This window comes from Harpegnathos saltator, unplaced genomic scaffold (assembly GCF_003227715.2).
Source record: "Harpegnathos saltator strain DR-91 unplaced genomic scaffold, Hsal_v8.6 scaffold384, whole genome shotgun sequence".
NCBI classification, from domain to species: Eukaryota; Metazoa; Arthropoda; class Insecta; order Hymenoptera; family Formicidae; genus Harpegnathos; species Harpegnathos saltator.
Window position 1 is genome coordinate 1629944 of NW_020230188.1, and position 20666 is coordinate 1650609.

At 48.2% G+C, this 20666-nt stretch overlaps 3 protein-coding genes across 4 annotated transcripts; 1 reads left to right on the forward strand and 2 right to left on the reverse strand.

Moving 5' to 3' along the window:
• Positions 1–44: 44 nt before the first annotated feature.
• Positions 45–15650, reverse strand: LOC105185779 (uncharacterized). The gene is made up of 14 exons (XM_019842618.2): positions 15270–15650; positions 11466–11626; positions 11175–11384; positions 10272–10473; positions 7359–7519; positions 7045–7176; positions 6788–6967; positions 6455–6700; positions 5228–5719; positions 4097–4306; positions 3525–3688; positions 3021–3168; positions 2621–2735; positions 45–1737 (listed from the first exon to the last, which is right to left on the reverse strand). The coding sequence occupies exons 2-14, from the start codon at positions 11616–11618 to the stop codon at positions 362–364; spliced, it is 3789 nt and encodes a 1262-aa protein (XP_019698177.1). The 5' UTR covers positions 11619–11626; positions 15270–15650; the 3' UTR covers positions 45–361.
• A 441-nt stretch (positions 15651–16091) lies between these two features.
• Positions 16092–17951, forward strand: LOC105185774 (uncharacterized). The gene is made up of 4 exons (XM_011145530.3): positions 16092–16605; positions 17133–17275; positions 17338–17463; positions 17787–17951. Exons 1-4 carry the CDS (start codon positions 16554–16556, stop codon positions 17913–17915), a joined length of 450 nt encoding a protein of 149 aa, XP_011143832.1. The 5' UTR covers positions 16092–16553; the 3' UTR covers positions 17916–17951.
• Positions 17941–20291, reverse strand: Pgrp-s2 (peptidoglycan recognition protein S2). Of its 2 annotated transcripts, none has more exons than XM_011145528.3 (4): positions 20173–20291; positions 18862–19025; positions 18434–18596; positions 17941–18355 (listed from the first exon to the last, which is right to left on the reverse strand). In XM_011145528.3, exons 1-4 carry the CDS (start codon positions 20249–20251, stop codon positions 18171–18173), a joined length of 591 nt encoding a protein of 196 aa, XP_011143830.1. In that variant the 5' UTR covers positions 20252–20291; the 3' UTR covers positions 17941–18170. The 2 variants fall into 2 exon arrangements, with proteins under 2 accessions (XP_011143830.1, XP_011143831.1); XM_011145529.3 differs by lacking the exon at positions 20173–20291 and adding an exon at positions 19221–19340.
• Between the last annotated feature and the right edge of the window lie 375 nt (positions 20292–20666).

Here is a 20666-nt window from a genome sequence, read left to right on the forward strand (position 1 = left end):
GTTGAGTCTTAATGAAAGTCGAGCATCCTCGGTGGGTTGTCTGATTGATAATCAGGATCTCGATTCGCTATCTAGATCTTCGACGAACGATGAACAAGTCCGTGTTTTTGCGCCTCGGTGTGAGATCGTCTCGTGTAAGATTTCTCAGAAAGGCGGACGGTTCTTCCACACAAGTACCTTCCACATTACGTTAATTATTCAGAGTACGTTGAAGAAAGGCGACTATTTTTTTTTTTTTTTCGGGATGGACGTTGAGCGGACGAATTATTTTCGACGAATCGTCTTCAAGAGCTCAGGACCTAATTATTATTGTCTTTTTTTTTTGTTTTTTTTCTTTTTACCACCATGACCGTCGAGCTTTTTACGCCTTCAGACCCCTCGACGCATTTGCCCGTTTGCGAAATATACCAGCGATGAGGGTAGCGATCTTCATCGAGTTGTTCAACGACAGTTCCTTCTCCAGGGTGATGATATTGTGAACCGCTCTGGAGAAGTCCTGCAGGGTCTGCAGCTCGGCGATGGCCAATGACTGCTGATTGCCGATCCTCACCATGTCCTTCTTGGCGGTGTCGCGTACACTGAGACCGCGCACCACGCAGAGGTGCCGGAGATTGTCGGGTGTCTTGGAGAGCTCCGGGAACCTCACGACCAAGCAGAACCTCAAAGTGTTACCGAGGGCATGAGGGCGCGCGGTTAAGAAACCCAGCTTGCAGTCGCGCTTGAAATTCAGCTTCCGATCGAGTATCATCATCAGCTTGGCCACCCTGACGTAGGCACGACCCATCAGGCCCGGTCGGTTCTCGTTGGTGCGGCAGACAACGCGCAGATGGTCCTGGATGTTGACCCACGCGGCGAGGTCGCCGGCGGTGGTGACGTAGACACCTCGCCCGTAAGGCCAGTGCTTACCGTGGAGACGTCGATCGTCGCTCACGTCGTACTCCGTGATCGGCAAGAGCAGACCGGCCGCCGCCAGTTGCGCTCGTATACGGCTGGGTTGTTCCAAGATCTCGTTGAGGGTGAAATACGTGCCAGCTTCGTCCTCGCTACTACCCTCCGCCATCATGGCGCTGATCTCCGGGCTCATGAACTGATTCGTAATCTCCCGTTCGACTTCCTCCAGCTGGTTGACCGTCAAGGTCAACGGTAGAGTGTAGTTGACGAGGTTTCGTGCGCACTCGATGACACCGGCCTGAATGAACTTGGCGATCGGGTCGAGGTCGTGCTGCTCGATCGACGCGAGCGTCGCCTCGTCCGGCGGCGCCTCCTCGTCCCCTTCGTCGTCGTTGTTGAAGAAACGCGGCGGCGGATGGTCGGGTAGGTCACCGCTCGCGGTGACGCAGTGCAGCTCCCGGATGAAGGGGTCGAAGAACTCGGTGAAGACGACGTAGCTCTCAAAGTCGGGCGCTACCACGCCGTAACCGTGGTCTTCGTCCGAGTAGCTGATGTTCGAACGCGCGCTGCCGGCCTTGCTGCCGTTGGCCGTGACGTTACCGTACCTTTTCATCGCCGGCCAGATCACGTCAAAGAGATTGTGGTCCATGCGAGTCACACGGTGCTTGATCAGATCGAATACCGGCCGCTTCAGGCAACGGCCGACTAATGTACCGGTGTTCGACGAAGTCTTCGGTACGGACGACCGGCGGTTACTCGCCAGCAAACGGAAACACCGTTCCAGAATGGCCAGTGTCTCCGGCTCGCTCACGTCCCGCCGGGCGGAGTAGACGTCACCTCCGGGCACTGTTCGGGGCTCGTCCGGGTCAGCAGCAACGGGCGGCGGTGGCAACAGAACAGCCGAGTTACCATCGGTGTTGTCGGGGTGGGATGGGTTGATGGGGGAGCGAAAGAGTGAGCAAAGAGATTCACGGAGGGATGGTGACGGTTTGTCGAAGCGTGTGAGTGCTGAGAATCAGGCCGCTCGAGGGGAAGGAGAGAGTGTGAGGGGAGGGGCGACTTTATCCTACTTTTCTCTGGACGTATCATGTTTTCCTTTACTTTCCCTTGCTATTCGACATGTTTGTGGGGGGATCGATTATGTGCTGTGTCACGTCAAGTGATCGAGCGAAGCGAAATCAGTTCACAAAACAAGAAAGTCAAGTCAAAGGGGATCAGCACTCGGGTGTGTGTATGTGTGTGTGTGTGTGTTGTGTGAATCCGTGTGGGTGCGCTCAACGAGTACATCTCGAGTATTGGGATCCTTACGCGACGACGTTTGGGGGACGACCTGACTACGCTTGTTTAAATTGGTCCCGAGCGAAACTGGATATCACAAAATAATCGCATTAATGAGTTATAAATGTGTGGGACGCGCACGTAAGTGAGGGGTTGGGGGGAAGGAGGGTGATGGAAATACATTTGACGAAAAATCGTGAGGGGAGACACAGGGAGAGGGGACGTTAGTGCCGAGTCTTGTGCGACGTATCTGGTGATTTCACGGGGACCTTCGACTCTTACTGTGACTATAATATAAAGAACTACCCCTGATCACACGAATACACGAGGAGAGTGTGTGACACGAAGGATCGCGGGGATCGAGTGCCCGACGGCGGACGACGACTCCTCGTAGAACTGTTCACATGTTTATCGATCAGTGCTCAAAAGAATGCCTCAAATCAAGAAATACCTTTGTCCATCAGCATTTCGTCGGCGAGCCGCTCGCTGGCCCCGAAATCGCGCAGAATCGTTTTGTGCGACAGGTCGCTTTGATTTTGCTTGTAATAATCCGCCTTATGTCCGAACTACGTGACAAAAGATAATACAAAAGATACACTTCGTGGACGCTCTGCGCTCGTCCGTGGGAAATTAGCGGTCGGCGGAAATTGCCGGGGCGCTTCGCTCGAGAATTCGCGCGTATCTTAATTGACTCGTGACTTTCTCACCGTTGATGACGAGGAAGAAACAAACGAGAGCGAAATTTCGTTCCGTATCAATTTATTGACGAAGAGATCATAGTCTTTGAGGTCGCTTTCGACTTTGAACCATTTGCAGGCAAAAGACGTAAGGAAACGATACGAAGTACTTACGTTGTCCTGCACTAGAGGGTTAGCTCCCAGGTGCAGCAGAAGATTGTAATAATGACCGTTGTCAGCGAGCGTCGCAGCGTAATGCAACGGAGTACGTCCGTCGAGATCGATCGCGTGGGCGGTTTCTGGAAACCTCCCTGCCAAGTACCTGAATCGTATGAAATATTCACGTATGAAATATTCAATGGGACGACGGTGAGTCTGATGGTGCATGGAGCCTTATAGCCTGTCACTCGTAAGGAAGGTTTATCGCCGCGTGATCGGGATAAATTATGAGCCAATATCTGCGGGGCGATCGGCTTGTAATAGTTAAACAGATATACACAGTCTATATTATTGAACAGACTTGCTTCCTCGCGGTTGGTCGATCGTCTTCGGAAGCGGCTTCAAGCGTCTTATCGGCTTCGCAAAAGTAAGCCTTCGCCGAGCGTGGGACGACAAGCGCGAGAGGAAAGAGTACAAGTGCGCAGTTGGGAATGAAGTATCGAGTACCACGCTGAGTACCTGATGACAGCTGTATTGCCGAACACAACCGCCACGTGCAACGGTGTCGCGCCATGGGGTGACGACTCGTCCCGCGCCACCGCGAATTTGCGGCGATCCAGTGCGCTTTGCAAATCGCGGAGATTCCCTTCTCGCGCCGCCATGTGCACCGCGTGGATCTTCCCCTGTGTGAGCGAGGAAGGATATATTATTTTGTGCGTGTATTTCTAACATTTATAAAAAAATTACAAATATATCTTTATGTAATCAATGATTATTTTGAGACCCTCGGATTTTTCCCATCGTGAGAATCGTTAACAGACCTATACGGAAACCTCCAACGAGGAGAAAATTTTAATTTTATTTTTACTCAATTTATCGAATATTGTCGGTCCTAATTATTGGGCTCCTTTTCATATCAACTAGTTCATATCAACGTTGCAAACTCTCCTGCTTAGAATTTCTTAGCGAGTTGCGGGAAGTATTGTCTCGGCGAAAGGCTGCTTCGAGGCGCTTTCGTATATAATACATATTACACACGCATACAGAGGCACACGTTTGAATGTATAACAACGTGACAGCAATGTACGTACCATGTAAGCCGGCACATTGTCGATGAACGCTTGGAGTTCCGGATTTCCGGATTGTCGCCCGACTAATCGCCGGCCTTCGCCGTTGAGAACTAGAGCCGCTAGTTGTTCCATGTTACCGTTCGCCAGCAGGTTGTCCACTTCCGGATCACGGGCCATGCTACCCTCGTCGAGTTCCACCTCGGCGGACTCCTCGTGCTCTCCGACGACCTGCTGTCATGTCTAGGTACAAAATCATGCGCACGGCAGTGAGCGGTACGTAGCGATCGATAGCAGATATTAATCGCGTCTGGGAATCCTACATGCGAATCGATCGTCCCCTGCCGCGCCTGTACACACCACGTACGACAACGTATATGTACTCATAAGTGACGTCCGCAGACAGAGAGGAAAGGTTCGTCGACAACGGGGGCACGCTTTATGAATTAATATCCGCCACCGGCGGAAGAACGCGAAGAATCTCAGCGTCGTTTCGTCAAAATAAATAGACGGCGAGCTTTTTCTTCGTTCAAACAGCATTATTATTGTATGCAATTGTCATTACATTGTGCATAATACAATAATTATGTCATTTCCTATCTAACGATCTAGGCGGAGGGAACAGATTGAGAGATCCCGGCTGTGCGTTCCGTCGATAGTCGACCTCCGACTATGCCGGACGTTCGATTTAAATATATATACATATACACATACACACACACACACACACACACACACATATAGCAGCTGAGAAGGCAAACAGTTAAATTTCAATGTGTATGCAGCTGAGGTGTATGCAAACCGGCAAAAATAGCTTTAACGCGTCACACACGAGTAAGTTGTTACAATTCTTTTTTTATAGCACGCGTTACTGGTTTATAGTTATAGACGATTATCCAAAGAAGAGCAGAAACATTGTGTCAAAGCCGAAGTCTGTCATTGTGATGGTTAAATCTTAAATGTGCGCAAGTGGAAAATATCAACAGCCTTATATATTGTACGTTAATGTTATTTAATGCCGATTTGCGTACGGTCGGTGAATAAAATCCAATCAACGAGAGGGCGACGAAACGTCGAATCGCTTTTTGGTCCTCCTGCCGAAGAAGACGCAGCGCGTCGTGACGATCGTAGCGGACAACACGATCGAGATCATACCTGCTCCTCGTCCTGCGCAGGGTCATCGACGCCGGAGTCGCCGGTGCTAGGATCGTTTCTCTCCTCATCGTTTTTTTCGCCGTCAGCGATTTCCTCGATCTTCGGGGATTCCTCGGCCGCATCCTCTTCATCTTTCTCCGGCTCCGCGACTGGTCCGATCACTACGTCATCGTCCGAGGATGCCTTCTCCTCGGAATCGTCCGCTTTTGTTTCCTCCTGCTCCTCCTCCTGCTGCTCCTCTTTCTCCTCCTCCTCCGCGTTCGCTTCTTCATCGTTCGGACCCTCCTCCGCCCCCTCCTCTTCTTGCTTCTCATCGCCGTTGTTAGCCTCATCATCTCCTTCATTCTGCGCTTCCTTCTCCTCCTCCTCCTCCTCTATGCCTCCGTTTGGAGTCTCAGCCTCCTCCCCCTCCTCTTCCTCCTCCTCATCCTCGTTCTGCGGCTGCTCGTCGTCCGCTCTTTTCACCTGTTCCGTGAAACCCCCCGTGTGAACCTTAGTATCATGGAGGCGAGACCGCATACGGAGGTTTCACGTGTCGAGGAAAAAGAATACCAATCTTCGGTTTTCAATTGCTCGTTTCAAATTACTCATTCAGACCGAGGCCACCTACGTTATTACTCACACGTCTCTCATCCAGGATATTATTTTACGCGATGTGGATACGCCAAGTAATTATTTAGTAGAGATGTGCGAATCAAGAATTTTTACGTCGAGTCGAATCTCATTTTTTAAATTCGAATTCGAATCGAATCGAATGAAATCGAGTCGAATCGTTAAAAAATTTAACATGACTATTAAACATGCAAATAATGATGGAAGATTTTAATATGAAAGGGAATATTAATGTTGTAATATCATCTTAAAGTAAAATATATATTTAAATAATTAAAATAATTTATAATTAAGTTATTAATTATAAGTTAAGTTAATTACAAGTTAAGGGTTCAAACATACAGGCCCAGATGGCCTGTTTTGTAGCTGATGCACGCAAACGATAATGTATTTGATTCCTATTCGAATTCGAATCATAGGGGTTCGGTTTCGAATCGAATTACATTTAGATTCGACTCGAATTCGAATAGTTCGCATATCTCTATTATTTAGTAACGCGCTCTCGCGCGATGTACCACATTACACGATGCGTGTTAAAGGAATTGACAATGATCGGAGCAACGATCGACGAGTTTCGAGGAGCGTCTTAACGTAAGCAACGACGAGAAAAAGTACCTCGCTCGAGGCGTCCGAATCTTTGGTCGTGGACTCGGCGCTACCGAAGGCGCTGTCGATGTCGCTGCTGCTGCTGATTACCTTCTTCATCCCCCGGCTGAGAGGCTGGTTCGCCTCCAGGATCCTCCAGTCCCAGTTTTTGGGGTAGGCGCTGCCGGAGACACGAGGCGCATCCGGTATCACCGACAGGTTCGTCAGGTCCACGTCCGAAGGCCGGTTCTTGTAGAAGGCTGGCGCCTTTTGCCTCTGATTTTCCAGTAAGACATGCGAAACGTTATCAGGTCGCGATCGAATCCTGATTCTTCTCTCGCGGATAACGCGAAAGTTACTCACATTATCCAATTTACTCTCGTCGGCCCCGTGCTCCGTCAGCAGGTCGTACATGGCGCCGTCGTCCTTGAGCGCAGCCGCGTAATGCAGCGGAGTTTTCCCCTCGCTGTCCTGAGTCGCCACCGCCGTAGGATACCTCTCGAGGATCTCACGCGCGATGTCCGCATGCCCCAAGCCGGCGGCCTTCTCGCGATAAGAGTGAAATTTATTTCTCGGTAATTTCCATTTATATGGAGCAATTATATCACGAGAGATCCTACCTTGTGCAATGCGTTCAAGCCGTTGCAGTCCTTGCCTCCCAGGACGACCGGCGAAACGGGTTCCTCCAGTTTTTTCTTCAGGCCATCCAAATCGTTGTTGATGGTCGCCGTGTGAATGTCCTTTATTGTGCCCTGAAAATATCGGCCGGAATTTATTCATTTATTTTTTGTTCATGGAGAATAGCCTCTTTGCGGTACGTACAAACAGCATGTAAATAAATCAAAACATGATGGTTCCAAAATTTATGAAAGCAAAGAAGAATCGGTCGCTCGCATGCGGCGAAGAATGATTCTATTCTACTACGCCAACGTACCATGATGAAGGGCACGGCCTCCAGGAATTTTCTGATTCGAGGACTGTTGCTGGTCTCGCACCGCAATTTCGCCCCGTGTCCCTCCCACAGTACTTGCTGCAATTTCCCGATGTCCCTGTTGTGTATCCATATCCTGATATTGGAAGGCTTGCAGTCGAGATCTGCGCGAAAGGTCATTGTATATCGTTAGCGTCACGCTCGCGCATTTAGACACGAAATTCGGCCGAGGACTCTGAGGGTAATTTACACGATGCTGCTTTTATTCGCTTTGACAGTCTTTACAATTCTTCCGGGCGCTCGATTTTTACCCGCTAGCGTCTAGAAGATTTTTACCAGCGAATTCTAAATTTTAGACGTTAAAAATAGGGGAAGTTTATATCAGCAAATTCTCTGGCGAATCAAGAAGTTTGCTCAAAGCGATAAGAGCAGCACCTTGTAAAACACCCTTTAAGAACGCAAATGAGGAAGCAGCTCAACTTTTCATGCATCAAGACGCGCAAAATGTTGTAGGAATCGCATGGAAATTTCTCAGCTCAAAGGACGTTACATTTACTCCGCAATTGCTCGAAAGTGCTGGCTAGGAAGAAAGAAGATCAGCAAAATGCAGCTTAGACTCAGAGTCGCACAGGAAAGGTAGAAATTCAAATCGGAATCAAAATAAGAAAAGGGAAAGAGAGGAGCGAAATATGCTGAGAGCGCTCGACCCGCCCTGAAATACACAACCCTGAAAGTCAGTTCGTTCGACTCGACTCGAGCTGATACGACACCGAGCCTGTCATTCATAACGCGGACGCTTCACGGCAGACGCTTCGATTTAACGGTGTGGCGTGTATCCCGTTATTATCCGCAAAAGAAACAAGGCTAACAATAACAAAATATTCGACAGCCTTGCGCAGGCATGTAATGCACATGCAGGGGCATATCTATTTTAGTCGAACGTGTCCGACTTGACGGGCACGATTCGACGTATCGAAGCATAGCGTTCGGTAATAGTTACGGTAATAGTTACGTGCACGACTACCCGCCTTAATATTTCACAACGTCCTGAAGACGCGCCCGATCGCCGGTTAATAAATTTTCCAGGAGGCAGCGAGCGAGTCCCCGTCGCATCCGGAGGAAGTCCGAGTTGCTGATTACTGACACACTTCGCGTTGCCTTCGCGTTCTACGCTGCATATAGACATTGCGTTATTCTGAGCTGAAAGAAACTCCTCGCGCACGGTCTGTTTGCGGCCTTTTGGCCGACGCGGCGCGTCCGTATCGCGCGATGAATTATTACGGCCGCGATCTCGTTTGCGAAACGCCGCGCTCACGCGAGACTTCCTTCGGACGGATGCTCGAAAACAATAACCATCCATGGCGATCGATCATCGCGCGCGACGACGGGTCGCCGTTGAGACTTTAATTGCGCCGCGGCGGGTTGACTGGAATCGCGCGTCGCGAGGTTTGCGGCGAATCGCGCTTTTACGGTGCAAGATAAAACGCGGCGTCATCGCGCTATAATTCGCTGATTACTCGACGCGCGCGGGAAATTAATTTTAATTTAATTTGTCAGAGCGACTCGTACACATGCCCCGCATACGATCGATCTTGCGCGAGCGATTCGGCGAATCTTCTCCATGCATGTCTCGCGCATGGAGGCACGAAGACGATCGACGGGATATATGTTTACAGGAAATAGCTTCGGCTAGCAATTCTCAAAAGGAATTGCCGGCGTGCGCGATCGAAGAGAACGGATAGAATGGGTTCTTATCGCCGACGAAATTAGAACCCGGTCTTTCTTACTCGTTGAAGATCGGTCGATCTACTGCGACCTAATTACGTCTGTGTTCAGGCGGAAATACCGTTTCCACGTGGAACAGTTAATTCCTCGTGCCATGTCGCTGTTGCTTGTCGGTTCACCCGTTTGCCATTTACATGTCGCGCGCCAGACGCAGCTCGTGTATGTCCCGACTCGACTCGCGACGCGATATGCATGAGCAATAATATTTGAGGGCGCGTTAAAAACGAAAAGTCCGACGCACGTCGTTGTATCGTCGTGTGCGACCGGGCAATTTCCTCTTTCGTTTAGGCGCTACATAATTTGTGCCACCCCGTCGGGTGGGCGGTAATTCTTCGCGTTTCGATCGCGTCGTCGTATCGAGCGCCGCGGTTAGCCTTGCCTTACGAATTTATGTGCTATCGATTTTTCACGGTCATTAGAAACGAATGTGTGGGGTATAAGAGAGAGAGAGGGAGAGAGAGAGAGAGAGAGAGAGAGAGAGAAACTGAGAATCTATAGCCGCGGATGTAGGAAATATGAACGAATTCGCTATAACGCGCCGCGCGACTCGCACGTGCGAAGTTTCCACGAATTTTTTTTTCTAATGATTCAGCGGTTCATGTAATATTTAAAAGCATGTGTAGGACGTGAAACGTACAATGTGTCGTGCGGGTTTATACGAATGGCCTCGTATAAACCTTGTGAAAACACCTCGCTTGTCGCAGCCCTTCTTTCTTTAATGGTAGATAATATTGCGTGGAAATAGAGAGTGTCGTTGCACTTCCAGTTGTCTCGATTTTAGTTCCCGGGTTTATTTCTCGAGCAAGATTTCAACTTGCTGTAAGAGGTTCCGATTTGTAAGAGTTCACATCTCGTTGCATTTTTCTTACGGCTCTTCCGAAGAAGAGAAAATCACGTATATGTTCTTTTGACAGGATAAATGAACCCTTTAATTTGACTTGATTAATATCACGTCGACGTATCGAGGAATAAGAGAGAGAAAAAAGGGAAACTGTAATCGTCGAATGTAGCTCTCTCGATACGCCAGTCGTCAGGCTCCTCCTTATTCTTGCGTTTTTCCTCCTATTCTCATTCTGGAGTGACCTGAGAGAGAGAGAGAGAGAGAGAGAGAGAGAGAGAGGCCATACTCACAATCCTTTCCGGTACTTTTCCTCCGACGGGACATGATCTCCACTTCTGGCAATTCAATTTCCGCGCTGTGTTCCAAGTAATAGGCCGCCGGATTCCCCCTTTTGTCGCAAACGCTGGCGTCACATCCGCCTTCGAGAAGAAGATCCCAGATCGCGTTGGAGTCCTTGCACGCGGCGCAATAGTGCAGAGCTGTCCTCCCCTCCTGGACAGTACGAGGGTGATCTCGACAGTCAGATTATTCGATTGTCGTCGCCTGACCGTCTAATTATTCGATTCGACAGGCGAGCGCGTTTTCTCTTTCTCGCGTGTTCGCCGGCTATCCGCGGGGGAAGTGCGGAGTCATGGATGCTCGCTAGGGCTGATATACGCCGAGGGTCGGCCGCGCCTTCGAGCGGTGCGTGCGGACGCCCGCGTGCGAGCTAATGTCTACGAGGGCAGAACAGGTGGTTTACACTTGGTTATTATCGGCGTCACGCGATTAGCGCGACGGAAAGAAACCGCTCGATTATTCGGTATTCCTCCTCCCCGCGAAACGTTGATTTCGCAGGAGGATCTTCACGTTCGCGCTGCGGCGCGATTCCGTTTTCGCGAAAGTAGATCGCTCGTGAGCGAATCGCCACGGGGATAATCGATCGACACTCGCGTCCATTAGGAGTCGGCTAAATTAAAGCAATTAGAGAGACATTATGTTGCGCAAACAGCGCGACTCGCGAGGAGGACTCCGTGAAACTAATTTCTCGACTTCTCGCTTCCACGAGAGTAGTAGCTCGATTATCGATCCTGTAATCATCGAAATTGATATCGCGGCGATTAGCTGGGACTGTTCGAGCACACGTCGCGAAATGAAGTTCCTCGCGTGTCCTTCGATGGCGATCTCGCGAGCCAGGAATGCGCGACACCCACCTTATCTTTCTGCTGCGGCGTGATGGGGTAGTTCTCTACGAGCCATGCGACGATGTCGGCTTGATCGTAGTAGACCGCCTTGTGTATCAAGGGGGTGCCGCAAGAGTCCTTGGCGATGGCCAACTTCTTCTTCGACTCCTCGGCTATGATCCGCTGCGTCTCCGCTAATGAGCAGCGCTCCACAGCGTCGTGCACTTGAGCGATCTTCGTCTGAAACGCACAGAACGTGTCGTCAGTCGAATCTTGAAGAAGCGCCCAAGCACCAAGAAGCGAGGGAGGGAATCTTCTTACCAAGTAGTTCGGGAGTCCCTTCAGGAAGACACGAGTTCGAAGGTCCTGCGAGTGTTCGCCCAATAAGCACGCACCTCGACCCTCCAACACTACATTCTCGAGTCTCTCGAGCTCGCCACGGTGCAACCAGGTCTTGACCGCTGACGAGGTCATTTGAGCCTCTGCAACGGAAAGCACATGGGTCCGAAAGAGGGGTCAGAGGGATGGGGCTAGAGGGCCAGTGGAGATGTTTCGAAGGTGTATCGTATGAAAAGAAAAAAGAAAAATCGGCTTGCATAGCAAGCCAAGTGGAACTTCGGTTGAACAATTCGAGGTTAAACGAACTTGATTTCAGAGTTGCACGAAGCCATGCAACCGCTCCGATTTTTTCAGCCAAATTTGCTGTTCTTTTAGTGTAATTTGATTAATTCCTCCCTCTCCTTCTCGCATTCTCTCTTCCTCTCTTTCTGTTCTAATTTAGTTTCATTCCGTTCGCGTAAGACAAACCGAAGAGTTACGCGCTTCGCAGCACGAAACGCGCGAGCGTGTTCGCCGCTGGGAACGACAGCGTTACGTAAGAACTCAATATGTGTTTTACAATCTATAAGGAGCCAACAGACAGATTTCGCAGGTATAGGTATTTCCCCGATTCCACCGTTATCGATTCGAGCGTTACAGCGTGTTCTACAGTGTCCGGACGTATTTTCACTCGCATATTCATGGTCGGTCATGCGGGCGATTGAAGGGTTGCGATGTAATAGCGACATTTACGCGATCACGCGAAACATTGGGATTAGCCGAAAGTTCAGACGGCGGGTAACCACGAGAGCTTCCGGGTTTCGCGTTTAGCCGTAAAGTCTGCCTCAGCTTTGGGGGATGCGACGGTTCGATTGAAATTTACGTCCAGTCGGGTTTCCTGATCAGCGCGCGAGAGCCGCTGTGCTCGCCGTAACGCGGAAAATATGATCGCATTGCGCGATGCGGCTTCGGTAATTACCGCTGCGGTTGACGATAAAAACGACCGCGGAAGAAACCGCGAGCGTTAAACGATTATTTAATCGCAGGTCGGTCGGCCACGGCGATTTATAATTGCAATTCCGTTGATATGCACGACGCGTTATCGCACGTGTTAGATCACTCGCTTAAATGACATATAATCGGCGCGTGCACGATTAATCCGGAACACGCTGCGCGGATCCTTGATTTTTCCTCTTGCGCGGACTCCCGGTGAATTCCCCGTTTCTGCGTTCGTACGGCGGAATGCAAATGTACCGCGCGGCGTTATCGCGTCGCGTTACGTACTTTTTGTTTTTGCGAAACATTCAGCGATCTTCGTACACACGCGCTTCCGTCGTTTAAGACACGCGGACGCATGTCGTACCCCGTATGAATTTCAGAACGCGTTCGGAGTCCAGTGGGAAAATTTGTCAGCAAGTCGGGAAGGCTCTCTTGCAATTCAGACCTTCTGAGGTCAAGAGAGTTTCTCTTTCAATAATTATCGTCACATACGAGACGAGAAATTCCCCTGTTCGAATGCGTTGCAAAACTCGTTGCAAAGTCTTTTTTTTTCGTCGGCAGTATGGTGCTGAATGTAAAAATGTTTAAAGTACAAATGAATTCGTGATAATGATACTCGCGACGGCGAGTAGGAAGATAACGAGTGGAGCTTCCGTGCGGAGTTTTTAACAGCGCGGATTCCACGTGTCACTGTTATTAAAGCGTGTTGATATGCGTATTAAATAACTATGGGGAAGTCTTGGAAAAACGCTCGATGTGTAACATACATGTTTAATTTTCAAGTCCAAGCAGACAAGCGAGGCAGCAAACAGAAACCGTGAATAAGCTCTTTCGATCTCAATTGCAAATGCAAACACGAACGCTAAGTCTCGCGAACGCGGGTTCCTGTTAAACCAGACCAGTGTGTTTGTGAGTGTGAGACGGCTATTTGGCAAGAACAAATGTTACGAGTTCGAGATAGCTCGAGGACGGGCGACGAAGACTTCAAAAATAAAATGACTAATGATATTTATAATTCATAATTGGGTTTCGAAGGAGAGAATTTCAAAATGGAGATAAAATAAGACTTTCGAAATAAAGTGACTAATGATATTTATGATTCATAATTGGATTTCAAAGGAAAGAAGTCGAATCGCGAAGGAAAGAACTGGGGGAATAAAAAGAATGAATAATAATATCGATTCCTCTCAGCAAGCAGCGCGACTGTCACTTTATATGCAAATAGTTGTTAATATTTCTCGGCTGGCGCAACAAAAAATATCAACGACGTCAGATATGAGCATAATTATGAGATCAAATATGTCTGTTTGGCCCAGAGTGCAAAATTTTCGGAGTTTTCGGAGAAAACTCCTCTAGCGTTAAGGCGTAAAGAAGCACGAACAAAGGTTATATACGCTTCGCGTTTCGCTAAGAAAGAAACGAAATGAAGCGCTTTTCGCTATCTGTCTAATGAATAATGCAGAAAAGCGGATCCAAATGAATCCGGTGGGTGCTTTGGCCGGCGTGCTGTGCTGCTCGCAGCGTGCGAATCGAAGAAAGAAAAGTGGTACCTGGCTCGGCTCGGATTCACGACTCGACTTTAGAGACGACATTCGCGCCTGAGAACGAACGCTATCATACGCAGGTCGCGGGAGGCGCGTCTGCGAAGCGTACACGTCGGCGACGTCGACGACGACGTGTGACACGAGGAAGCGTTGCGCGTCGAATGAAGCGCGTTGGCTCGACGGAGCCGTCGAGACGCCACCTGCGAGGTCCGGTCGTCGCTGCCCAGCCGGCTCTCTCGGATTTTCACGTGGGACCGCAGCGTCCAGCCCGAAGCCGGCTGATAAATAAGTGATCCGGCATCGATGAAGAATTCATGCCGATGCCGGGACGGTTGCGATTTCCTCCGGCAGAAGTTCATCCTCGTGGGCGGGAATCGCGCCGCGCGTTCGATCGACTCTTTGAAATGGAATAAGCGATGCGCCACTGCGCGTGTTTATCTTCTTTCCTCTCCCCCTCCTCACCCTCTCTCACTCTCTCTCTCTCTCTCTCTGTCTTTGCGTCAATAACCGCGGGAAACCGCGCGTTACGGTCGCAACGATAAATTGCCTGGCGGGAGGGAGAGGGTGGATAGGTCGAGCCCTGAAGGGAGTATTAGAAAGAGCGGCCCGGTTTGATAAACTGGAACTCGTCGCGGGGCGAGTTTGTGTTTTTCCGTCCGATCGAGCGCGGTTTGATACGGATATAACGCGCGGTGGGTCGATTCTTTTCCGACGGATAATTTCGTTAAGGGACGACCTTATCTTCCGCTCATCGGCGCCATCGGTTTGTCGCGATAACCCTGACCCAGTGTAATGGGCTCGAGACGATTATCGACGACTCTTCTTTTCGTCTCGTCCCAATTCGACGCCTCCTCGCCTCCGGCAAACTCGTCGTAGTTGCTTTTATTTGTTTGTTGCATCGCGGCCTAGGAATCGATGTTAGTGGGTACGGAGCAATGACACATCGATCATGCTGTAGCTCATAGGTATCTCGGCGTCGCGTGTGCGCTCTTCGCCGGCCGATTTTATCGTCGCGATACGCAGAAGCAAAAGTGCGATGTGCAGAGAGTTGAGAATCACGTGACGGAAAAGTGCCCTCACAGGCTGCAATTATCGCGCTGTAAATGAGCAATCGTAATCGTGAACACACCGAGCATCTCTCTCGCGCGCGCGCGCGGATCTCGAGTGAACAAACGATTTGAAAACGTGCACCGGAGACATATTACATGCGACGTAGCAAGTATCGTTCGCGTATCTATCACCTGAGATTACGAGAGTTGAGTACCTGTTCGGGCGAAAGCCCGCGCGAGTGTTCAGCAGGAAGTCGAGTCGTGGAATAACGTGAAGTGTCGCCCTGGCGATATCGCAGATCAACACGAATGCGTCGCCTCGTATTGTTTAACGAGAATCCCCATTCTCATCCCCTGCGTTCACAGAGCGTCGAGTAACTCGCTACCATCGAAAGTGTCACTCTGATTCATTGTACTCGTTCCAAATACTTTTTAGCCCCGAGGTGGAGTACAGCCGAGTACAAGTCGCTCCGAGACGTCTCGTAAGACTGACGACGCGTACTTTTCCACGTGTCCTATTCAGCGAGCTTCTGTATTATTTACGAGAGCTATAGGTCAGAAAGTCACACTGTGTCGCCACTCTATGGAGGCGGTAATGAAGTTTTCTAATCGCCTAGCTGGACTCGAACGAGCCGTTCGGAGGCTCGCGTAAAAGTTATTAGCGACTTGCCTCAGTGTATCTTTTGTGGAGAGAGAGAGAGAGAGAGAGAGAGAGAGAGAGAGAGAGAGAGAGAGACTTCCGCGCGTATAATTGATACATATATTTAATAACATATTTTTTCCGAAAAGCGTAAAAAGCCGTGACGTAGGACGTGTGAATAATAAATACGTGGAGCAATTCTGCGAGCTACCACCGTGAGAATCCATTTCTTGCGTGGCATTGCACGGACTCGCGGATACACGTCGTTAATAAATGAGTAATCAAATAATCGATGTCGCTCAAGTGTGCTTAAACGTGAAACAGGTATATCGGGATCACGCATTGCTCAAGAAGCATGCTTCGCATTATCGCTTCGCTGAGGAAACAACGCGTTATTTGCGACTAATTACGCTAAAATACTTACTGACGGGAAATCCACTCTTGCGACGTAAATACCGTTAAATTGATAGCAATCTTACATAGCAAATCGTTGCTTTGCTTTGTTTTTTTGTCAAAACAGCCGACGGATATAACCGATGCTGAAAGTGATTGTGATTCGCAGATTGAGCATCTTTTCTCTCTCAATGCGCGTGTACGCGACACAATCGATCACGCGATGACAATTTTCAAAAGTAGGACGATCCATCGCGCTTGTGTGTGACGCTTGCGGTGATCTTGATTGCTCTCTCGTCAGCTGGAGGTATCGCACGTGCGCGAGCGAATTGTCAAACGTTAGCGAATTCCGATCGTCATTGTATAAAGATCGCTCGGCTTTAAAGCGGTCGCTCGGTCGTTCAACGATCAGAATATCCATTGTCACAAGATTGTCACGAATCGCCGACCAACCGCGAAGTCCAAAATGTCCATGCTGATTTTCGCCTTCTTCCTGTTCTCCGTGGCCTTCGCGAGCGGTGAGCAGCATTTTTAAGTTCTCCCGTTTAAGTTCTCGTTATTTAAGTGTGCTTAAGTATGATTGGATTTACCGTTACTTCTATCCGCCTCTCAAGCATTTACGGTGTTTACTCGAATTTACGGTGGTATCCTGGTCGGCTTTCCAGCTTAACCCTTTGCAACCCTCGAAGAATATTTCCACATTTCCTTCCACCGATTCGATAATTATAAATATTATTTCTAAAGTTTCCTAGAAAAACTGCAAAAAAGGATCTTTATTTCCCTTAATGTTGTCGCCGCATTTTATTGTTTTATTGCTTTCCTTCTTTAAATATTTTCGTGTCAGCACACCTGGCATTCCGAGTTGCCGGAATAAACGTTCGTACCAGCCGTGTTAGCATTCCGAGTGCAAAAGGTTAAATCTGTACTTCGTTGTGGTTACGGCGTGCGGATTTGTGAGGACTCAGTAGTCTCGCTTATAGCGATTAGATTTTACACGCGCTCAACCTCGCTCGAGTGCTTGCTTAACGTTGTCACGATCTCTCAGATGACAGCTTGAATAGAACGAACCTGAAGTGTTCAGGGCGCGCTCACCACAATGCATCCCTCACCGCGTATTATCCCGTGTTCGGAACAGACGACAAACGCAATCATCTGGACGAGAGGGGCGAAAAACTGAACACTCTTCAGGTTTGAGAATAATCCGTGAGAATTACCTCGTCGGCTGCGTTCAACTCGGAGACATATTTCAGGATTACTTGGACGGCCGCAATCGTTACGTCACCGTCGCCGGTAATCTCAAATCCGGTATTCCCTATGGGACGAAAGTGTGTATAGAGAAGATGAACGAGCGATTCGGCAGGTGGATTCCATTCGAGGTGCATAATCATCGCGCTCGTTGAGGCGTTCGCTGCCACGGTTTTTTCGGGGTATTCTCTCCAGAGCTCACGTCATATTTGCTTTAAGAATAAATTTAGCTTGCTGTATAAAAAATTGCTGTATAAAAAACATCCAATTTACTTTACTATGAAAAAGACGCTCGAACTGAATGCAAAAGTACATGTTTCCTTCGTTGTATCGAACAGCGCTGGCTCTTGTTTGCGTTGAGCTGTACCCTCGAAGATGTAAAAAACTCATCGAAGCGATTTTTGACGAAACTCTTGACGGCGGGAAGGTTTCAGAGAATTTGAATCTGTTCCAGGTGAGGGACCAGGTTGATTACGGGAAGGATGACGTGACACCTGATTTCTCGAGCCTAGAAATTTGCGTCAGGACCGAGGAAGACACTTACGATACCTACGTCAACGGCCTCGTGACTATCTACGTGTGACTGCCACGAGGAAACATCGCGTGTCTTCGATCGACGACCTCATTTTAATAATATCGTTAAATTATTACATGTGCTACTTTATACAGATTACAATAAATAAACAAAAACGGCTCGACTTATATCTCTTCGGATATGTGTGACAGATTCAGTAACCAATGACACATAAATATAAAATTACAAAAGCAATCGTAGCTTACGACCTGATCGTCCCGATCACGGCTGATTGGAACGTATCGATGTAAAAAATTATGTTTACTAAGCAGCCGCCGCCCAATGAGGCCACGATTGCATCATGGTGTAAAGACTGTTTCCAGGACAATTAGTCTGCCAGGTTTGCCGGTGGCCAAGCAGCTTGTAGTCATTCTTTATTTCGCCGCTGGACACGCCATAAGCGATCAGACTGTCGACAGCTTGAACCGCAGCTGAGTTTGGTGTTCGGTCTACATCGAGTTGAAGAATTCATTAAAAAATATAACGATGGGATAGACTTCATATTCTTTCTCACTGGTGTAACTCACTGGTGTAATCGCCAATGATGCATATCCCGATGCTCTTGTTATTGAAGGGCTTGGAGTGAGCGCCTTGCTTGCCCCAGCCGCGGCCTTCGTAGATGTTGCCGTCTTCGCCGACTATGAAATTATAGCCGACGTCGGACCACTTTTTGCTATTCATGTGATAGTTCTTGAAACACACAAGATTCGACGATTATGCGGGTGTATATGATACATACGAGAGTTGTCGTCATATTTGTTATTCCACAAGCAAGAAACCAGAAGAAAGGAGCAAACTGAGCTTAGGATGGAAGATTGTCCTGTTTTGATAAAAGAGGAAGAAGACAAGAAACAAATAGTTCTACTTTGACTAGTTCTCTTTTGGGCATCGGTGAATCGAAAGCTATGAGCTCGTTATTCTGCGAATGCTTATTTGTTTTCTCGCAGCGATTCACCTGGAATTCTCTCACTTTCAGCTGGCATATGGCTTGAGTCACGCAGCCATTGCCGGTCGAATGATGAAGGACAACGTAAGGCGCTGGTTTTCTCGCGAGATTGGCAGCTTGGTGCTTGGGTGCTCTGGCGCCCCATTGCGCTCTCGAGATGATCGTCGGAGCAGCTGAAAAAATAAGATAGTCCTCTTAACGATATCGGGCGTCGGAAGATTTAAATGATAATTAATGACTTCATTTAGCATATAAGAACTCACGCGTGATGTCAAATTTATAAGTTGACAGATTTAATATCATACTTATTCGAAACACCTATAATTGATTTGATCATCATAAACATAAATCAGAATATTAATTGATACCTCGAACGTTAAGCGCAGTTGCCGGCATGTATATTTTCGATATACGTGTATCTTCGAACCGACGAAAGACGAAAAGGCGGAGATTTATAAACTCACACGCCGTTTTGAATTTTGTTGGTCTTTCATGGAAACAAAATCATTCATATTATCTGGCAATTTATGTTACAGGGTCGATATGACGAGCTCGGTCCTTAAGAACCAAGGATTATAAGGCTACGAAACTCGCGTATAAGAAGCCATTGAAATATATTATTACAACTTCCACTTTTAACAGGGGAAAATAAAACCGAGAGCGTGTTTACAGAAGTAGAAGAGTGAAAATATTTCTCGCTTCCGCGATCGTTTAAAAAATTATAATTATCATATCGCACACTTCGAAGATTGTCTCGGGATGTAAATATATTAACTGTAATTGAGTAATTAGCGATTATACGAGAGAGACTTTGTTGATCATTAAACGCCACCTTGTACTTTGCAAAAACTTATTGCGTCGATGAATACATTTTAATCGCATGACAAGCGAATAGACTGAGACCACTGTAATATTGGCGCTTAATCAGCCATCGGCGATTAGTGATATGGCTGAGCAATTGCGAAATAACGGCTGATGAAGAAAACATCGGCGATAGAAATGTCAGAGGAAAGTCATTTATCAACATTTCGCGGAATGATTCGGAGTGATAACCTTGTGATCGAATACAAAATAGCGACGCTATTGAGACAATGCGTGTCAAGGTCACACAACATCGTAGAAATGACGGAAGCATGAATAAATTCTCTTATGCGTGCGATGTAACTCGAGAACGATTAATACGTGTTAACGCAAAATGTTCGCGCTTACGTGGAGAACTGACGACGGTCACCGCGATATTCCGGCTATCTCGACGTGAGATAATATTCGCGGTACGAGGCCCGTAACATGTTAACGCGGTTAATATAATTAATATATTACTGGCTGCGGTCTCCGGGATGAGGAGCGTCAAGTAGGCCGCCGCGATGAACACCGCTGATGTTGACGTTGCGACGAACATTTTGACACGCTAAACGCCACTTTGACTACTGATGCTACGAGGCGCAATTTCGCATTATATACGATTATCCTCTTAATTAACGATATAACTCACGAGTCATGATCTTTGACCGCTTCTTGTGTAGGTTGTGTACACATCTGTGCACACTGTGATACCATTACGCGTACGTACGTGTGTACATATCTGTGTATGTAACAACACACTCCCTCATTTGGACTTCCCTGTGGGTCTTTCCAACTAATCTCATTATTTGCTTAACGGGGATGAAGGAGGAGAAGTGAGGCTTGAAACGGGAACCACAGCCATGAATAAGGTAAGACACGGTGTAATCAGAAAACAATGTTGATTCGTTAATTTTTACCGTAAAGCAAAAAATTAATTAGGAAAGAAAAATTCATTCAGACGAGAAATTCAT

Coding starts and splice junctions, on each gene's coding strand:
- LOC105185779 (XM_019842618.2), bottom strand. CDS start 11,618: ATGACCTCGTCAGCGGTCAAGACCTGGTTGCACCGTGGCGAGCTCGAG. Junction 10,474..11,174: donor CGCCGCAGCAGAAAGATAAG/GTGGGTGTCGCG, acceptor CGTACTGTCCAG/GAGGGGAGGACAGCTCTGCA. Junction 4,307..5,227: donor CTGCGCAGGACGAGGAGCAG/GTATGATCTCGA, acceptor TAGACATGACAG/CAGGTCGTCGGAGAGCACGA.
- LOC105185774 (XM_011145530.3), top strand. CDS start 16,554: ATGTCCATGCTGATTTTCGCCTTCTTCCTGTTCTCCGTGGCCTTCGCG. Junction 16,606..17,132: donor CTCCGTGGCCTTCGCGAGCG/GTGAGCAGCATT, acceptor ACGATCTCTCAG/ATGACAGCTTGAATAGAACG. Junction 17,464..17,786: donor GCAGGTGGATTCCATTCGAG/GTGCATAATCAT, acceptor AATCTGTTCCAG/GTGAGGGACCAGGTTGATTA.
- Pgrp-s2 (XM_011145528.3), bottom strand. CDS start 20,251: ATGTTCGTCGCAACGTCAACATCAGCGGTGTTCATCGCGGCGGCCTAC. Junction 19,026..20,172: donor CATCCCGGAGACCGCAGCCA/GTAATATATTAA, acceptor TTATTTTTTCAG/CTGCTCCGACGATCATCTCG. Junction 18,597..18,861: donor TGAAAGTGAGAGAATTCCAG/GTGAATCGCTGC, acceptor GTGTGTTTCAAG/AACTATCACATGAATAGCAA.